General features: G+C 32.9%; 1 protein-coding gene across 4 annotated transcripts in view; it reads left to right on the forward strand.

Moving 5' to 3' along the window:
* mv (lysosomal-trafficking regulator mauve) overlaps positions 1-20,029 on the forward strand; it is a 144,975-nt gene that overhangs the window by 17,658 nt on the left and 107,288 nt on the right. For all 4 annotated transcript variants that reach the window (XM_076462861.1, XM_076462862.1, XM_076462863.1 and 1 more), the window contains exons 6-8: positions 9,852-12,526; positions 17,220-17,381; positions 18,521-18,656. In XM_076462861.1, coding sequence (XP_076318976.1) covers positions 9,852-12,526; positions 17,220-17,381; positions 18,521-18,656 — 2,973 coding nt within the window. The remainder of the gene's footprint in view (positions 1-9,851; positions 12,527-17,219; positions 17,382-18,520; positions 18,657-20,029) is intronic.

Consider the following 20,029-nt stretch of genomic DNA (forward strand, 5'->3'; position numbering starts at 1 on the left):
GATGTTTGTGCTACATATATCTTCTGTTTTCAGTCTGGTTAAATTGACATTCACATTACAATGCTTAGTCTTTTACAAATTGGAAACTCAAATTACCAATATTGACAAGCTAAAATATGAACAATGAACTTCTTACATTCTCTGTTTATATCATTCTACCTACTGAAACTGCCACAATGGATCTCGCTCACCTCTTCCATTTTTGAAAGTACTTCTCTATGTACATTTGCTTTGTTCCATTGTATGTTTTATAATAAATCTCAATTTTTCCCCATGTGATTTTCTTAGCCTATTTGATGCAGAAAGTTTCCATGACTACATTCTTTCCAGACTTGTTTATTTTAATTTTTTTAGTTATAGGCTTTAAAATATAATTATTGCACTTTAATTCCATTTGTTTGTTTTTTATCTTGCAATTCCTATTCCACATTTCTAAATTAATTTTTATTGATGTTTCTTAAATGTGCATTAGTCAGTTTATGGAGATTAAACTTTAAGCTGCAAATGTATGTGTGCATTCAATTGAATATTACAAGTTCTTCAACAGTAAACTGCTGCATTGGGTTTTATTTTTCACCCAACTAACACTGAACTTCTTCAAATTAAATAAGAAATGTACAACGAAGAATATAGTTATTCTCAAAGGACTCTTGCAGTAAAAAATTGTATCATATCACATTATTTAGTAAGAGATTACCATCAGTTTCAACAGTGTAATGTGACAAAAGTTGAGCAGCAGCAAAGCATTCTTATTAAAATAGAACAGTTTCTTTAAAGACAGTACAACACAGGTTAATGCAGTGTAAACACACTCAGTAGTGTGGTTATGCACTCACAATTTCAGCTAAGTATAAAACAAACCTTAGAAAGAATGACATACAGCAGAAAATATTGGGAACTTTTCACATGGCAGTTTCCATTTCATGAGCTAGAAAATGCACTAGAGGTAGTTTTCAACTGATTTATTATTAGGAAAACATCATTGTTTGTTTTTGCTATTTATGTGAATTACTTAAATTTCGCAGCATGCCTAATTCCTATGTGATCTCATATCGTGGTAGATATCACTGGTTAAAAAAAAAACTAGTGTAGTTCTAATAGGGATAGCCCCCTGCTAATATAGCGGTATGTCTACAGATTTACAACGCTACAATTAGGGGTTCGATTCCTCTCGGTGGGCTCAGCAGGTAGCCCGATGTGGCTTTGCTATAAAAAAAAAAATAAAAAAAAAATACACACACTAGTAGGGATATATAGTTTGAGCAAACTGTCAGTAGTAAATCTCCAGGCTTGTTTGCTTACTTTGTCATGATTTACTATTGGTAGATTTAAGTTCTGTTTCTAATTGTATGTTGACATTTTAATGCACACCAATGAGCAAATGTCTGTAGTAAGATAAAAGAAATGAAAAAACTCTTAAGCACATAAAAAAATTTGAGCAGTAGAAAAGCAGCCTCTTCAGATAAAACAAGTAAAACCTCTCTTTTTAAATTGCATATTTTTAAAGTAATTTTTTACTTATAAAGGTGGCTTTGTCTCGGACTTCATGTAAATACCATTAAACATGAGTTAAAAAAAAAAAAAGCAGACTAGAATATAACATCTCTTATGTATTTATTACCACATTAATGAACTTTCAGTAAGATAATCAGTGCTTTACATAATATATCTAAAGGTTTTTGTGCAGAAGACCCCAATGATTTCGTTGTAAGTTTGTGAATTAATAACTTTAATATGAACAAATGGGTAAATTATGGTTTTGTCAAACAATTGTGAAATCACTTATTTTTCAGTGTGTGGGTATGTATGTAATGCATGGTAACTGAAATTGTATTTTACGAAATATTGGTATGCTAATATGGTAGGCCAGTTTTATGTATTCATTATGTATACTATGTGATTTAGAACTTGCACTCAGTGGCTGCTTTATCAGGTATGTCTGCTCTTGAACACAAGTAGCCAAAAAGGAAATTGTGGCTGCAACTCAGTATATAAGATATTCAGATTTGGTTAAGAGGTTCATTTGTTATTTGACCAAACATTAGAATGGGAAAGATGCATAATCCAAGCAACATTGACCATGAAATGATTGTTGGTGTCAGGTGTGATGTTTCCAGTATCTTGGAAGCTGCTGACCCACTGATGGGAAGGCCACAGATCCTCAAATAAACCACTCTTTGCTACAGTGGTGAGTAGAAGGGCATTTCTGAACAAACAATGCATTGAGACTTGGGGTGGATGGGCTACAGCAGTAGAAGACCATGCCAGGTTCCACTCCTGTCAGCTAAGAACAGGAAGATGAGGCTAAAGAGGGCATGGGATAATCAAAACTGGATAATTAATGATTGGAAAAGCATTGCCTGGTTTAATGAATCACTATTTCTGCTGTAACATGCAGAAGGTAGGGTCAGAATTTGACATAAATAGCATGGATCCATCCTGCTTTATCAACAATACTGGCAGTGGTGTAATGGTGTAGGATATGTTTTCATGGCACATTTAGGCCTCTTAATACCAACTGAGCATCAGTTGAATGCCACAGCATACCTGAGCATTGTTGCTGACAATGTGTATCCCTTTATGAACACAGTCTACCTGTTTTCCAGTGGCTGCTACCATAAGGATAATGCACCATGTCACATAGCACGTATCATCTCAAACTGGTTCCATGAACATGACAGTAACTCTAGTGCACTATAATGGCCTTACACATTCCCTAGATATCAATCCAATAGAGCACATTTGAGATGAGCACCTTGTTGAATCTATGCTGCAATAATTTCAGGCTGTTCTCCAGGCAAAAGGGGCCCTACCCAGAACTAGATAGATGTACATAATGTTAATCAGATATGGCTTAACCTTTTTGCAGTATGTATGATTATAATATACATGAGTTTATGTATATGTTTACACATGTTAAGTATTTATGCTAACATTTTATGCAGTATGTGCATCTTCACAGAATTTGGTAAGATATTTAGTGAAGATCAAGTACACAAAAGTCAGATTCATTTAACCTACTGGACTGATTGATTGTTATGATTACAAAATATATTCATCCCAAAAAATATCAAATGTTATTTGTGTAATCTCTAAAACATTCTAAATACATTTGAAATGTTTCTTTTCAGTAAGAATTTATATTTTATTTTCAGTGCTCTAACCATGTGAGGGGGTAGGTCTGTCAACTTGACCAACCTTGTAACCATCATAAGAGAATTAGCAAATATAATTTTTTTTTTTTAATTGTGCTACAATAAATAGAAATTATAACATGAAAATACAAATATTTAGTCTTAGGTTGCTTAAATGCCATAATGTTATATATTTAATTTGATTATTGACCTTTCAGTCATGCCTTGCTAATATAAGATGATTTGCATTGGCAAGGTGCATGTATAGTCATGTTATGTATCCTATGATATAAAATTGACCTTTTGTGTATACAAAGTGACCCTTTTTTTGGCTGTTTTACTTTTAGTGGACTAGTGTTTTGTAACACTGTCAGATTTCAGTTGTTATATTAAACACAGATTATTACTATTTAGAAATAAATTATTAAACTTGTTTTTCTTTAGAGAAATGTAGAACAATAAAGAGGTAAAGCAAACACTTCTCTTCTAGCTTTGACCCTTGAACTTGTTGCTGGATGAAGGTTGTTAAGCCTCTTAAAATTTTGCACGTGGAGGATATCAAACAACTTTTTTATTTTGTTTTTATACTCATAGTTCAGTAACAAAAACAAAACAACTATACTTGTACCATAGATTTCCTTTAATTTAATAAGCTTAATAACTAATATTTAGGTAAAAAAAACCAACAAACTTTGAGCAGACTAAAGACAATTTACTTCCTTGAAATCTTGGTTTGAAAGAATGTTAACCATTTAACAGATTGAAATAGTTGAGAAAAATTACTAGGGGGACATTCTAAGCTGTTGATTGATTATTCATGTTATATATAAAAGTATGTAGAAGGGACCATTTCAGAAAATGGAAAAACCGAGTGGGGAAGGTAACTGTATTCAGTAAATAAAGTAATGCACTGTTGGCCAAAATCTTAAGGCCAATGAATATAAAGAAAAATATACATTTTGTGCTGTGAGACTCAGCCATTTATTTGAGCAGAGCTTCAAAATATGAATATAAGAAAAGGGAAAATAAAAATAAACTTTTTTAGTATTTAATAGGAAAAATGTTAACACTATAAAATTAGCCTAAATACCAGCTGGTCAAAAGTTTAAGACCATACCAAAAAAAAGTCCTAAACAGGGTAGGAAATGCCCAACAAGAGGTCTCAATAGTGAGTTGCACGGTCATCATTGCAAATAACTTCAAACATTTGCTTTGGCATGGTCGGTATAAGCGTTTGCAGAAGGCTGGCTGGAATGTTATTCCAAGTGTTGAAGATGGCTTCACGAAGATCATGCACTGTTTAGAATTGACGTCCATTTCTATAGACTTCCCTTGCCATTCACCCCCAAACATTTTCAATGGAGTTCAGTTTGGGCGAACACGCTGGATGGTCCAAAAGAATCATGTTATTCGCCATGAAAAAGTTCTTTGTTCTGCGGGCATTGTGGAAGGCAGCATTGTCCTGCTGAAAGATCCAGCTATTTCCACATGAGTGAGGGCCTTCAGTCAATAAGGATGCTCTCTCCAACATGCCAATGTAGCCAGCTGTTGTTTGCGCCCTGTATAACCTGAAGTTCCATTGTTCCATGGAAGGAGAAAGCACCCCAGATCATGGTGGAACCTCCTACACTGTGTCATGTAGTGAATGTCTCCAGTGGGTTATCCTTATCATGCCAGTAACATTGGAAGCCATCTGGACCATCCAGGTTAAACTTTTTAACATCAAAGAACAAAAGATTTTTCCACTTTTCTACATCTCATGTTTGGTGCTTCTCAGCAAAGTTTAGTCGAGCTGTTTCTTGGTGTGGAAGGAGGCGTTGCCTTTGAAGATGTTTGTGGTTTTTAAAGTATTTCTATCGTAGATGCTGTCTTATTGTTTTTGATCTGCATTCTGCATCCATAAGAACCTTAATCTGGTTCAACGATCAGCTGGTGTCTCACCTGAAAACTTGTCGAATTTTCCTTCTCAATGCTGGAGACATTTTCTTGGGTCGACCACTTGAAATTCTTGTTCCATATCCCTCAGGGTCTTTTAAGAAATTTGCAAAAGCAGTTTTACTATGCCCATTCTCACCAACCATGGCACATTGAGAGAGACCTTGCTTTTGCAGCTCGACAGTTTTGCCACGTTCAAACTGTCAACTTTTTTAGCCTTTGTCATGTTTTTACCCAATGCAACACAGGAGATGTCAGTGGGAGATGTTGACAACGCTAATGCTTGAACACAAATGACTAAATTTCGTTACGTGTTTACTGATTAATGCTTCATTTCAATATGGTCTTAAACTTTTGACCAGCTAGTTTTTAGGGTAATTTCATAGTGTTCACATTTTCCCTATTAAATGCAACAAGTTTTTTATTTTCCCTTATTTTTCTCTTTCGAAGCTCTACTCAAATAAGTGGTTCAGTCTAACAATGCAAAATGCATATTTTTTCTTTATGTTCATTGGCCTTAAGATTTTGGTCAGCAATGTAGCTCAGCAAATATAAAATATTTTATATTATAGCCTGTCAATATCTAATTTTAGTTCCTAATATGTACAAACTATAGACATTGTATTTTGAAATCACGAACATGTAATTTGAACCAGTGCTGCATTTAACATACCATGTCACAAAAACTTGATAGTTATTTTAGCATTTACTTTTAAATTAAGAATTTAACTTGTATAGTATTGAAGTTTGAATTATAATTTACAGTTTGATACTAAATATATTTAAACAAATTCGTAAAATAGTTCAATAAAATTTTGAAAGCAAGTTGACAAACATGATGAAATGGCCTTTTGACCTATGACACTTCACAACAATTGTTTTGAAAAGTGTTGCTTCCTGAAAAGTTTTTGCTGATTGTGACAGGTACTTGGTAGGTATGCACAAATATAGTTTTGGTTTTGCTTCATCACGTAGGAACTCTGAGAAATACAGTTAACTGTTTACCGGCAATAATGTATTTAATTGCGTTTATGTTTCTAATATGCTGTTAAGTTCAACATAACCAAAATGTGTTTTGCTCCTGATTTTTGTTTGCAACGTGGTGCACTGGACATTGAATACAGTGTCCAACAGTAGTCAGCAAGTATTGATGGATTCCAGTTGCCCTGATATGGTTTTCCCATTGTAGCAATGTCCTGGTGAAACCTTTTACCATGTTGATCACTGACAGCACCGAGATTTGCGGAGAAGAAGTCCAAGTGTGAGTGGAGGAAATGAATCTTGAGTGACATGTTGCACTTCATTGTTTTGTATGCTTTGAGAAGTTTGTCTACAAGCTGAATGTAATGTGGGGCTCTGTAAAGTTTCATACCTGGAGACAGCAAACACCATTCCTGCAGTCTCGAACCCAGCAATTCAGCTTTTGCTTTTGACAGACCTAAATCTCTGACCAGATATTTTAATTCTGACTGCTATGAGATGTGGATCATCTGAGGAGCACGGTTCAAAATCCAGATCAATGTCACTGCCAGTTCCCTGCATTGCAGTTTCTTCATCTGGTTCGTCTAAGGTCCATTCCTCTGGTGGTTTCGGAATTGGAAGACTATTGTCACGTGGCACGGGTCTCATCGCTGAAGGCAGATTAGTGTATTCAATTGACTTCTTGTTTTTGGCAGAGAACCAGACACATTAGTCAAACAGAAGTAACAGTCCGTCACATGGTCTTTCTGTTCTCGCCATATCATTGGGACAGCAAACAGCATTGTCTTTTGAGTGCCTCTGAGCCAAGCTCTCAGACAGACAGAACATGTTGCACAACAAACGTAAGGCGCCCATTCCTGGTCTTGATCACCAATTTTACAGTTGAAGTAGAGATGATATGCTTTCTTCACAAGAGCAGTCTTTGAGCGTCTCTGATGAACAAGCGTATACTCGCCACAAATATAGCAGAATGTATAGCAGTTGTTACAACATTAACAAATCATATTAACCGACACCAGTCGTCCTGTAAAACGTGTGTAACATCTAATTTACTTGTTACAGTGCAACTGAGGCAATGCTATGTTCTGAAACAATACGTACACACTATAAGGTCTACATTAATCCAATGAGCAGCATCTGTGAATGCAAGCCACTTTTATAGCCTGCTGAGACAGTGTCAAGCTGGCTCTGGCCTGCCTGGGCTGCATACTTCCACAGAACAGCTTCCAACCTGGCCTGATTTCATGCCTGGACATGCCCAGACTGCGCAAAACATTGTTCGTAGGTCTCTTACAGAAACGAAAATTTTTGGACACATATACAAGAAAAAACATGATAAAACTGAAGATTTCGATGAAATGGTACATGGTGGGCAAATTTGGATGTGAATTTCGTGATCAGTGGCCAAAAATCTATAAGGAACAGCCAGCAGTGTTCAAGAAGCAAAAACTGTTGTGCAGTGTGACCTATCATGAAAAAGCTAGGTGTCAGAAGAAATTGATGAATGTGTATACTGGTATTGCATTTAAGCTATTTAGAAAAGCAAGTTTTGGTTTTCTGTTACAATTTGCAGTCAATTTAAAATGGAAAAAGGGGTTATTTATACTTAATTTTTTTATGGCAATTATGAGGTTAGTCAAATTGTCCATCCTTATATCCAGTAAAACTTGTCTAAGGCAGAATTGCATGGGACTGAGTACGATTTCCAGCTTAAGCGGGTTTTCTGGCTTAGACGGTCAACATGCATTTCCTCAATTACATGAGTTTTGAGTGGAACATTATACTTGCTTGACTCTAGATGTTTGTGAATAAAATTATTGTACTGTTTATGTAATATTTATTAGAATAAGAACAAAAATAGACATTCAAAATATACACAAGTTCACAAAATCTTAATTTATTTGAGGAAAGTGCCCAATTTCAAATGTTTCATTTTTTAATGGGCTTTCTCATGCCGTTAAAACAGAATGCCAATTCTGCATCCTTTTCATAAAATTCATTTTTCCCCTTCATTTCTGCATACAATTTGATAGAGTTAATATAACTTAACACTGGCGATGAAGTAGGAATTTCTATTTCCTCACTATCTTTTCCATTTGTTCATCTTCTGAATCTCTCACACTGTTACCATCTTGAGATTCTATTATAGATTATAAATCAGTTTCTGTTAAAACATTCTTGTCAACGTTCACAAAACTTTCCGCGTTCACAGAATCATCTGCTTCAATCTTCTCAGAGTCTGGATTTCACTAGAATCGTCACGACAAACAACTTCTCCACAATATCCGCCATTATCAAGAATAAATCCACAGTTTCGAAACCAATTTATTACATATTCATTTTCTACGTATTTGACTGAATGATTTAAAAATGCAATTGTGTCTAACATGTCAATTTTCATGGTCATTTCAGATGCTCTCTTACAGTTGTCCATGTTTGTAATACTATGCTGAAGCATCAGTTTTCTGTATTTCAATTTTATACACTGTATAATTCCATTATCTAGTGTCTGTAGAACTAATGTTATACAGGAAGGTAGAAAGACTAAATGAACATATGAAAGTTGAACTTTTGGGTGACAAGTTGCAATATTTAGGAAAAATAGAATATTCCTATTTTCTTGTTCCATTACTTTGTTTAATTTGTTCAAAAATTCCTCAAATATAACACTTGTCATCCTTGCTTTATTATGTGCTTTCCATTCCACAGGAAGTTTATTCTTAAATTTTTCAAACTGTACGGATTTTCACTTTTACCTTTTACCCATGGTTTCTCTAGTTTTCCATCTGCAAATGCAATCAAAAGTAGTCAATCATTCTTTCTGATAGCAACCTCCTGAATAATGAAAGAATATATTTAACCAATACGTATTGTAACAAAATGTCTGAGAATTTATTAATATTTAATCAAAAACATTTTTTCTGCCTTACTCAGGTTCTAATTGTACTTGTTGAAAGATGAGGTAGGTGAAAGATTTCTGTCCATGTAACACAAGTTCTACCATATAAAGGGCCTTTTATGAGAAAAATTTTAAGATAATGCTTCAAAATGTTTATTTCTGGCTTGTACAGGTTTCTGCCCTATGCATTTTCTGGCTTAGACAGGATTTACTGTAGTTAAGGTTTAGAGAAAATCAGATTAACTTTCTATTTGAAATAAGTGTTATTAATAAAATCAAAATTACCATTTAAACTGTGTATGTGATACACTTGTTCTCCATTAATTTATCAGTTTAAATCTAAAAACAAACATTTTGATGAATTTTCATACTTGTTTTATTATGATTTTTAATGAGATTGTAAATCTTTTGGTACTTTGTAGGTGAAACATATTAAAGTACAAAAATGTTCCATACCTCTTTTGTTGTTGTTTTCACCTTAATTAGTCTTCAGAGCAAATGAGCAGTTTTACAAGATTGGGAATAAGTCACACTTTAAGAGTGAAGATACTGAATGTTTTCTTAAACCTGATGGTTAAATATAAAATTCCCAGAAACCTTATGATACAAGATAGTCTCTGTAGTCACTTTTCTCCAAGAAAAAACTGAGGGTGAAGTATGATCAGTAATAACTGTTAATATTTGTATCATTACCTAAAATCTGAGAATTATGTAAATTGTAAAACCACATTTTTAATCCAGTAAGAAAAATATAAAGTAGTTAATGAGGATAATGTATTTTTATTTCCCTAAATTTGAATATTGATTAGTTGAAGGAACTGCAGCTGTGAATACATGTATAAAGAGTTTTAAATTTTACTAAAATATAACGTAATGAAACTTTTCTTTTTTAATTGTTTTAGAATGTCAGTGGTCTTTGTCTGATGTAGAAGATTTGGAGTTTTGTTTCAAGACTTACCAGCAAACCAGAAGTTTAAATGACAGTTTGATCAGAAAACAGTGGAAATCCTTAAAAATAAAACCTGTTCATGTGAAAAACCTTCATAAAAAGAGATTCTTGTGCAAAAAAAATACTTGCACCAAAAAACCAGGTGACTGTTCCTCTTCAGAATCTGAGGAAGAAGATGAAACTGTGATAAGCTCTTTGACTTGTCGAACAACATCACAAAAGGTTGCTCTTTGTAAACATTCTGTTGACTTTGATTACTTTTCAAAACCATATGCTGAATCAGAAATTGAAATGTGGCTTCAAAGTGCTCATAATGAGACATTAAATTATCAGGAAGAGGATCGGGGGTTTGTGGATGTACTTAAACGAAAGGTTTCTGTGATTGTATTCTGTGATAATATCTTGAATATCTTGCAGCAGATTTGCTTAAGTGAAAAGTGCCAGCTTTGGAACCACCACTCAAGTGCAACAGTGGAAGTCTTTCCTTTTGCGTTAGAAACACTCCAATCTATATATAAGGGGACATTTTTACCAAGTAGTTGGACATCTGAAAATGTTCACCAAATCCAAAAACATTTATTGAGAATTTTATTTACCTGTGCAGAATCCTTTATTGTTTCCAAAGGGTGTCAAGAACCCTTTGATGACAGTGCAACTGTGAAGTCACTCTTGTCATGTGTGAAGGATTTGCTTCTAGATGTTGAAGGTGAAGCAGCTGAAAACTGTCATCAAAATCAACAACATGCACATGTGTCATTTACTGTAGAATTTTGTTATGAAGTAATGTGTGGAATCTTCCTTTTTATACTTTCACTAATAGAGACTACATCTGCATTGCAGAACTTTGCCAGATTAGTCTGTTTGATAAGAACTCTTTCAGAGGGCAGTGTAACTGCTATATGCTGTAAGATTATTACAAGTTTAGAATCTCAGATGGATAAGGACAAAATTGATAAGTTGATTTTCCATATTCGAGAAGTTGTGTTATCTTTGAAAAGAATCAAACTGCTTCATGTTCATCAGACTACATGTAGTAGTCGAAGGCACCACAACTGTGATCTTTCCTCTTCACTTTATCATCATGATGATGTCATTGGATTTCACATTAATCACAGTATTACTAACATGTCTCCCCTCTGCTGCATTGCTACTGTAAATTATCTTCTCCTATACATCTTCAATGCTGCACAGGATGAGAAAACTATGTTGACTGTTTTACAATCAATAGGCAAAGTGGGAATTTGTTGTTGTTTAAATGTTACTAAAGTGTGGCAGCTACTTCTTTCTAAGCTTTCAAGCCAGTCTCATTGGGTTCAAGTTGCAATTTTCTCCCTGATGGAAAGGCACTTAATTTGTCAGCTTGGTGGATCAAACATTAGTGAACAAAATCTTTGTAATGTATGCTGGGATAGAGTGCATGTAAAGTTGAAAGATCAGAGCTATCAAGTGGGAAGTGAACTACTTAACTTTAACAGTGCTCATTATATAGGTGAAAGTATTATTGAAGACCACACATCTGAGCTAGAGAACCCGTGGTTCATTGTTGAAATGTACAAAAACTTGTTGGAACTGAGCAACATGGAGCTCACAGTTTTAATTACAAAACATCTGTTGTACTTGGTTAAAACTGGTACCGAAGTTCTGAAACAGCAAATCTTTTTACAAGTTGTTCTGCCTTTGTTTCTGAATGCAGATGTTACAGTCCACTACACTGTGAGTACATCACTCAAAAAACAAAACATCATTCTTGAATGTTGTATGTTAGCTCTTCCTTTTCTCTTGAGAGCTCAAAAGACTGTCTGTATATTCCGGGAGACTGGGTGTTTACGTAAGTTATGCTGTTTACTTCAAGTGCCAGCTTTCAGGCATATGGCATTGCAAGCTTTAGAGGTAATCATCATCTTGGAAACAGAACCTTCCATAGATCAAAGTACTAGCAAAAGTTTGGACCAAACCAGTTCTCAGTTAAAGTTAAATGAATTTACAGCTTTTTTAGCATTCCAAGAGGTTTTAGCTCATTACAATGTTCAGTTTCTAAAAGAATCTGCCAGAGTCTTTTCAGCAGAGAATCATTCTGAGGAGCAGCTGCAGTCGTTGAAAACTGCTTGGTTAAATTTACCAGAGTTGGAAAAAGAAAATGTTTTGACTGAAGACTATTCTAGTAATAATGATACAGAAGAAGGCTTAGTAACTAAACCAGATGAGCAATTATCGGTTTTATCAGCAGAATTTCATGAGGGAGAGCATTCATCTTTAGACAGTGTGAAACATAAGACTAAAATAAGTGATAATGGGACTCTTAGACATGCAGAAAACTTTCAAATCAAAAGTTTAAAGAACTTGGCATTTGTTTGTGATCTCTGGTCAACATGTCACCATCTGGTCCAGAAGAGTTTGATATATAGAGAATGTCTTCAGTCTCATCCTGTTGCTTGTATGAGCTACAATCTTCTGGTTGCCACTATTCAAGAATTCATTGAAAGTACCTGTAATGAAAGAAAACCTAACTTCACATCTCCTGTTTCATCTACAAATAGATTATGGAAAAAGTACTTGGCTAACCTCATTGAGACACTTCTGTCAGTTAGTCTCCACTTGGGTCCCATAAAGTTGCAAGACACTGATAAGGTAAATTTACTTATGTATAGAACAGTTAGATACATTAATGTGTTCTAATGTTTGATATGAAGACCTTAAAATATTTCTAAATTACTTCAGCAGCATCAGTAGAACATGTTTTTTAGGTAACCAATTTAAGTTGGTTGTAATTAAAATTGTTAGAATTACTTTTCAAAGCTTTTGTAAGGCTACAGGTCTTGGGTGTAAATGGCACTGTTTGTTTCTTCTGCAGTTTTCTTTTTTGCCAGCTCTCAAACAGAGGCATCTCCACAAAGCAGTACCTCTTGTTACACTTTGTGTTTTATGACTTTGCTATTTATCATCTACTTTGTTAAAGATAACCATCATTGACTGCTTCAAAACTTTTCACTACAAATGTTTGGAACTTGGACTCCACTTTTTGCAAGTTTTGTCCTAAAATAATTTTGTTCTTTTGGAAAGAGTAAACACTGTGGACCAAGACCTCATTTTCCTCTTTATTAAGTTCTTGTTTGATATAGCAGAAATGTAGGCTGTGGCAGACTGGAAAAACAAAACATTATTCTATTGCTGCATTGTCACATAGGCTTTCTAGGATATGGACAGATTTTGAAGGACAGTGTTTCAGAAACTGGCTGATTGTGTATGTTGTGAGGTTGTTTCTAGATTAATGGCTGTTCCATATATACTCTTTTCATATTTTTAACATGTTCTCAGACTATTTTGAGCTATCCCCTCCAATCTTTTTTATTAACTTGTTCAGTACTGACCTTTCTGTAATTTAGTGACTGAAGACTTTTTCTTGTCAGCCATCTTTGGGTTGGTTCTGCTTTAAGCCATTTTGTGTTTCATCTGATTTTGAGGCCTTTTCTTAGGAGCTTTAGGTATTTATTATTACTAATCTTTGATGCCAAAATATGACCTAAATTGTTTAAATGGGTAGTTATTTAAAAAAATAAATAAATTAGGAGTTTATCTTTGGTTGGGTTCCATTTTAGTGATGATGAAAAGTGGCTGGTATGGGTATTAACACTTACTTATAAGTCAGAGAACATTCCAACCTTCGTAGATCATCTTCATTTTTTAACCTGGAGGTCGAAACATTGTTTTCTGCTATATTAGTAAAAGTGTTAATACCCATACGAGCTGTCCTGAGATACATGGGTTCCCTTTTGTTTTTTCCAAATTGTGGTTTGTTTTGTTAATGTGTTGTAGTGGTTTGGATTGCTGCTAAGTCTTCTGTAAATCTGTCCCTCATATCTTGTAGTAGGAGTATTGTCTCTGTGGGACTTCAGATAGAGTAGATTTAATAATTAATAGACTGAAACTGCCTTTTGAAAGAGAAGGAAACAGTGTTTCAATATTTTTAATGAGATCTTGTGTAGTGTTTCATGAAGGTAAGTGTGGCATTTGTAGAGCATAACTCCAAAGTGGAATATGAAATTTTAGACAAAGCTCACCAGTGAAAGAGCAAACTAAGGGAAGGTATCTTTATCAAACTGAACCAACCTAGGTTTAACAGGCACAATTTCCACATCACTGACCTGTGGATACCCACTTTCAACATACTGTATATATAATATATTTGTCTTACCTTCAACCCCTGGAGCTTTAACTTTATCACATAATAAACCAAATAAACTGATAGTTTTAGGACGTTCTGTTCTATTGCCATATGTGTTTTGAAGAACATGTTTAAATGTTATGTGAATTATTCTTTGGAGAACCAATGTAAGAACAAAAAACACAACTTTATTCTTTGGAGAACCAATGCAAGAACAAAAAACACAACTTTATTCTTTGGAGAACCAATGTAAGAACAAAAAAAACACAACCTTTACACTAAAATGGAAATGGCCTAAAGACCAGTGTAAATCTTAAGGTTTGTAATTTTAGTGTCTTTTTTTTGTTGCATATTTTTTAACAAAGACAACTCTAATGCAAAAGTTAGGAAATTCTTAGGTTACATAAGATAAGTGGCCAAGCAACATGTGATATAACTTTATCCAGAGCTTTCTGGGTGATTTGTGATTCTCTTTCTAGATGTCCAATGAGCAATAGCACAATGTTAAATGAAAGCAGATGTAATATAGCTGGGAGCCTGTAATTCTAGTGAGGGAGAGAAGATATTTTTTGTTTTCAAATTTTGCTACAGTTAGTGTTAGGTTACAGAATTTTACAATTTTACTGAAGAAAAGCTATTGAAGGAGGCTTTTGAGGTTGTGGAAATGAAATGTGAAAACTATAAGACAAGTATTTTCATTTTGAGCATAACAATTTCTTATTCTCACTGACTATACAGAAAACATTGTTAATAAAGTACCTTATTAAAGATTTGTCTGAATTTAAATGTACATTGTAAAAAGTTCTGTAATGTTTTCTAAACACTTGCCAACTTTTGTGGAGATACATTTGGTAAATCTAGAGTTATGTAGTGGTTACTGGATTGGTCAGATGGTAAATCTGGAGTTATGTAGTGGTTACTGGATTGGTCAGATGGTAAATCTGGAGTTATGTAGTGGTTACTGGATCGGTCAGATGGTAAATCTGGAGTTATGTAGTGGTTACTGGATCGGTCAGATTGACTAATTCACTGGCATGGGGTTAAATAAATTTCTTATTTTCTTTGCCCCCTGATGATGAATAATTATTATAATTATCTGTGAGCATGAGAGATAAATCATGACTAGTATAAACTTGTATCCATTCACACATGATTGTTAAATGTGTGGCCACAATTCTATCATCCAGGTTCTCTTAAGTGTGGAGATATGTTCTTAAAACAATTGTGTGCAGTTAAATTTATGTTTGTGCATTTTATAACTCAAAGATTTAAGGAAGCTTATTAATACATGGTATGAAGTATTCTGAGAAACTTGTTTTTTCCACATTCTCAACACTTGGTGTATAAAAAATTGTGTTCTGTTTTGACAAACCTACAAGACATGAAACCTTCTTTCTTAATGTCTGCCGAAACTGAAACCTAAAAACTAGTATGATTTAAAATAATGCTGTACCATTGTTGTAGGCTAATATCGCTCATGCTATCAGTGATAGAGCACTTCCACAACACATCAGCTAAATGTTAAGTGTGAACACCAGGAGGCTACATTGCTAATTGTTGAGAAACTACATTGAGGGTTAATTTTCTTGACCTTGATATCTAATTCCATTTTTGAAATTATAGACCTTAAAATTGTGTAGAACAGTGACACACAAAGGAAAAAAAACTGTAAATAATATCCTGACGTTATATACGATAGTTAGACTTTTTCTAGAAATTTGAAAAGTTAAGAAATTAGTGAGTAAAAATAACATTGAATGTAAAATATGTTTAAATCACTTAAACATTAATAATAACACAGAAATTATGAAGTATTCTTTCCTGATAGGGGGCTGAAGGCTACATGGAAGGGTAACCTGTTTTAACTTTTGTACCATTATACAATAGTGTGTTGTTAGTCAGTAGACTCTGAAATGATGTCACGTAAGACAATATTAGTATTTGAACTGTTAGATGAATCATGAAAAGAATTGTACACTGCAGGCTATAACACAGCATGACATATGAACTTGAAAAACAAGAAGTGAAATATCTATTTTTCTTAATTTTGGTTTTATTTATTTTTGAAACAAGACACTTTTCGGATCTGTGAAAGTGCATCTGATTCAGCTTCCTATGTAGGAAGAATGTAGTAGCAACAGAAATGAATTTTTAGTACATTATGTATTTTAAAGATCTTTTTTTCTCTAACTCTTCAATCAAAATAATAATTTAATTCAGGAGTGGGCTTTTCACCATTAATAAAAACAAAGGTTTGTCCAATAATGTCAAATTTAACCATTTATTTCAATTTTAAGCAAAATTTTGTACATGCATTTAATGTAAATAATATTGAAATTATGACATTGGACATCTTCCTACACACACACACACACACACACACACACACACACACACACACACACACACACACACACACTTTTTAATGTCATTATTATGAAGTTGAATTGGAAATTAAACTATCCTTGCTGTTGGCTGCATGAACTTGAAAGATGGCGTAATACAATGTGACATTACTTGCCTATGAGAGTTTCAGCAGGTGAGAAGCTGTTATTGGTTAAACTTGTGTATTATGTTAATTTATAAAATGTAAAAATAAGAGAAAATAAGGTAAGAAATATTAGTCTGATACATTAAATACTAAAAATAAGAGAAAACAAGGTAAGAAATATTAGTCTGATACATTAAATACTAAAAATAAGAGAAAACAAGGTAAGAAATATTAGTCTGATACATTAAATACTAAAAATAAGAGAAAACAAGGTAAGAAATATTAGTCTGATACATTAAATACAACTTTTTATTTATTTTTATTGAATACTAAAGTCATTTCGAACTCAGTTAGAAGGAATATATTTAAGTACATCTAATATGTGTATATTTATGATATCTATTGCATGTTTTATAATATTTGGTGTTATTTAACAAATTTATGAACTTACAAAAAATAACTGGCCAGTCGAGTGGTTATTTTGACATAATTGACTGACTTGCTAACCTTAGTGTAAATTTATAAAGTTTCCTGATCTGAAAATTCCTATTTACTATTTTACTTATGTAGCAGATAAGTTTTGACAGCTTATTTGTTACTTTTGTGAAAAGCTTTTAAACTGATAACTTACTGTGTGGTAAATATTACCAATTTATGAACTGTTGTAGATTCTTTCCCAAGAGGATATGTTGGATTCCCTGAAGCACTATTTATTAAAATTCTCTGGCAATGATGCTAAGGACCTCAGGATGTTGTATGAAACACTTATACATTGTGCAATGGAAAGTCTGGATGTCTTGTATAAAACTGAGAGAATGACAACTAGAAGTGTAAGATTTTTATTTTTTTTCAACAGAAAATGAAATTGCAGAATTTTTTATTTTTGTTTTACAAGAAATATGCATTTGGTTTACAGGCTAAAACATTGTGTAACAGAAGTTTTAGTTAAGTAATTGAAGCAATTTAAATAAAGGTATTTCAGTGATGCTTTTTTGTTGCTTTGGGAAAATTATTAATATTGGTTAATCTATTTAATATTGCATTTTTATATTTATTTTTACAGTTTTCATTTTCAGTGTATTGAGTTGTTTTTGATTTTTCAGAACATTAAAGTTAATTATTGGTATTAGAAAGTGTTCATTTGAAACTGAAAAGTACTTTATCTTTATAACCATACTGTAATGGGACATAATTTAGTTACAATATTGTGAGACATTTCTTGTAAAAGGTATGGCTTTTGTACTGATTTGTTTATGGTAACTTGAAAAAAAACTAAGTTTTTATACTTTTTAGATAAATTTGTAAAGACTTCAACATTTTATACTTGTATTAATTGGTTCTTAATTTGGCTTTTTAGATAACTAGGCATTAAAAACTGCTTTTCTAAAGCTAAATTGATTGTAAAAGGAATAATGATGAGTGGTTTAGGGTTAAGAAGTGCTAGAACAATCTGCTGCACGACTGTGTAATGTAAGATTCATTTGGAATAATGGAGATGTGGTGTTCTGGCCAATCAACTTCCACCCCACTACAATGTTGATAATGACGAACATGAAATACGTTGTAACATGAAATTGTCATGTTGATAATGACAAACATGAAATACGTTGTAACATGAAATTGTCATGTTGATAATGACGAACATGAAATACGTTGTAACATGAAATTGTCATGTTGATAATGACGAACATGAAATACGTTGTAACATGAAATTGTCATGTTGATAATGGCGAACATGAAATACGTTGTAACATGAAATTGTCATGTTGATAATGGCGAACATGAAATACGTTGTAACATGAAATTGTCATGTTGATAATGACGAACATGAAATACGTTGTAACATGAAATTGTCATGTTGATAATGACGAACATGAAATACGTTGTAACATGAAATTGTCATAGTTTATATATCTTGCCTGAGCTGCTGGTGTATTGTAAATGCATTACTTTAAAAATCTGTGAGTAGGAAACATCACCTGTCCACAGTATGGAACATGAAGGGCTTGATATGTTGTCTTCCTTGGATGATACTACCAACAGTGAATTGGAAGACTCTGATGGCTATGAAGCTGATATTGAGCACCAAATTTTCAATCCAGTCTGTAAGTATACTGATTTTTTTATATATGTTTGGAAAGGCTCCTTGTAAGTAAGATATTAATGAGGAAGCTACTTGTGTCAGCTGAAGGGAATAAGTGTGTCCATACCCTGTTATAATGGCATAAATTTGAAACATGTAACTACTGTGAGATAGAATAAGTTAAATATTTACATTGAATTAGAGTGAATAAAGTGGTGTTAGAAGTAATTCATAATTCCATATGAATTTGAGTAGAAAATTCTACAAAGAGTAACTGAATCTTAATGGTAAGTGCAGAAGACGTTTGAACAACCACATATCTGGGAATTTTTAAAAAAATGTTTAATGTTATTTTATTTCCTGAAAACATTTTAAATCAAGTTATTTGTCTGATAATTAAAGAAAATTTCAAGATATCACTGATACTTATTTAAGAATTAACTTCAATCCTCACAATAGGTAGATTGAAGTGCATACCATGATCTTGTACAGAGTTAATTTCAAAAGTAATTAGGCCACTTAATTAATCAATTTATATAAATAAACTTAGCATCAAAATGTAGTAAAATAAAATGTTAATATTACACAAGATTTTTTAAATTCCTTCATTTTATAAGGAAATATTTTTAACCCTATGACTATTGACAACTAATTTGTTTTGTAGGTAACATTACCCTTGTCATATTTTATTTCAAAAAATAAAATTAGTGGATGAAAGAATTTTTAAAATGTGACAATGTTCCCTAGAATATGTACTTGCAGAAAACATAATATTTAATTTTTACTTGTTTTGCTACACCTAATAAAAATTCATTATTTCATTTAGTTATTTGCACTTGAACTCTGAATAGTTTACCAGCAAGGTGACTTGTATTATCTTAGTCTTCACACATCACTTTATGTAATCTCTAGAACATTATAAATATCAAGTTTTGTTAAGGTAAACACACTGTGGGATTAAATGTTGAAAATTAACAATTAGAAATATATACACATCTTTGTAGGAATCCACAAGGATAATTATGATTTTCTTATTTAATCTCACACCTTTCTGTTAGATTATTTAACTTTGATGTCCATACATTAACTGGTGCCTGCAGAACTTTTAAAAGGTATCATCTGCAAGCATAAAATTTTGTTTATATTTTAAAATCCACAAGACAAGTTTAATAAAATTTGTTAAACCATTCAAATGATTTTTAAGATGGACCAATACATTTTTAATTAAAATGTACAAGTAAGAGTTAAATACAGTTTAAATGTCTAATTATAGCATATTCAGGGAAACAATCACCATGTGCTACAGTTGATCAAGCAGACAACTATACAAACAGCAGTTACATGTACATAGTAATGAAATCTACATGCCAATTTGAAATTAACTGTTAATATAGT

Source organism: Tachypleus tridentatus, chromosome 10 (assembly GCF_004210375.1).
Source record: "Tachypleus tridentatus isolate NWPU-2018 chromosome 10, ASM421037v1, whole genome shotgun sequence".
NCBI classification, from domain to species: Eukaryota; Metazoa; Arthropoda; class Merostomata; order Xiphosura; family Limulidae; genus Tachypleus; species Tachypleus tridentatus.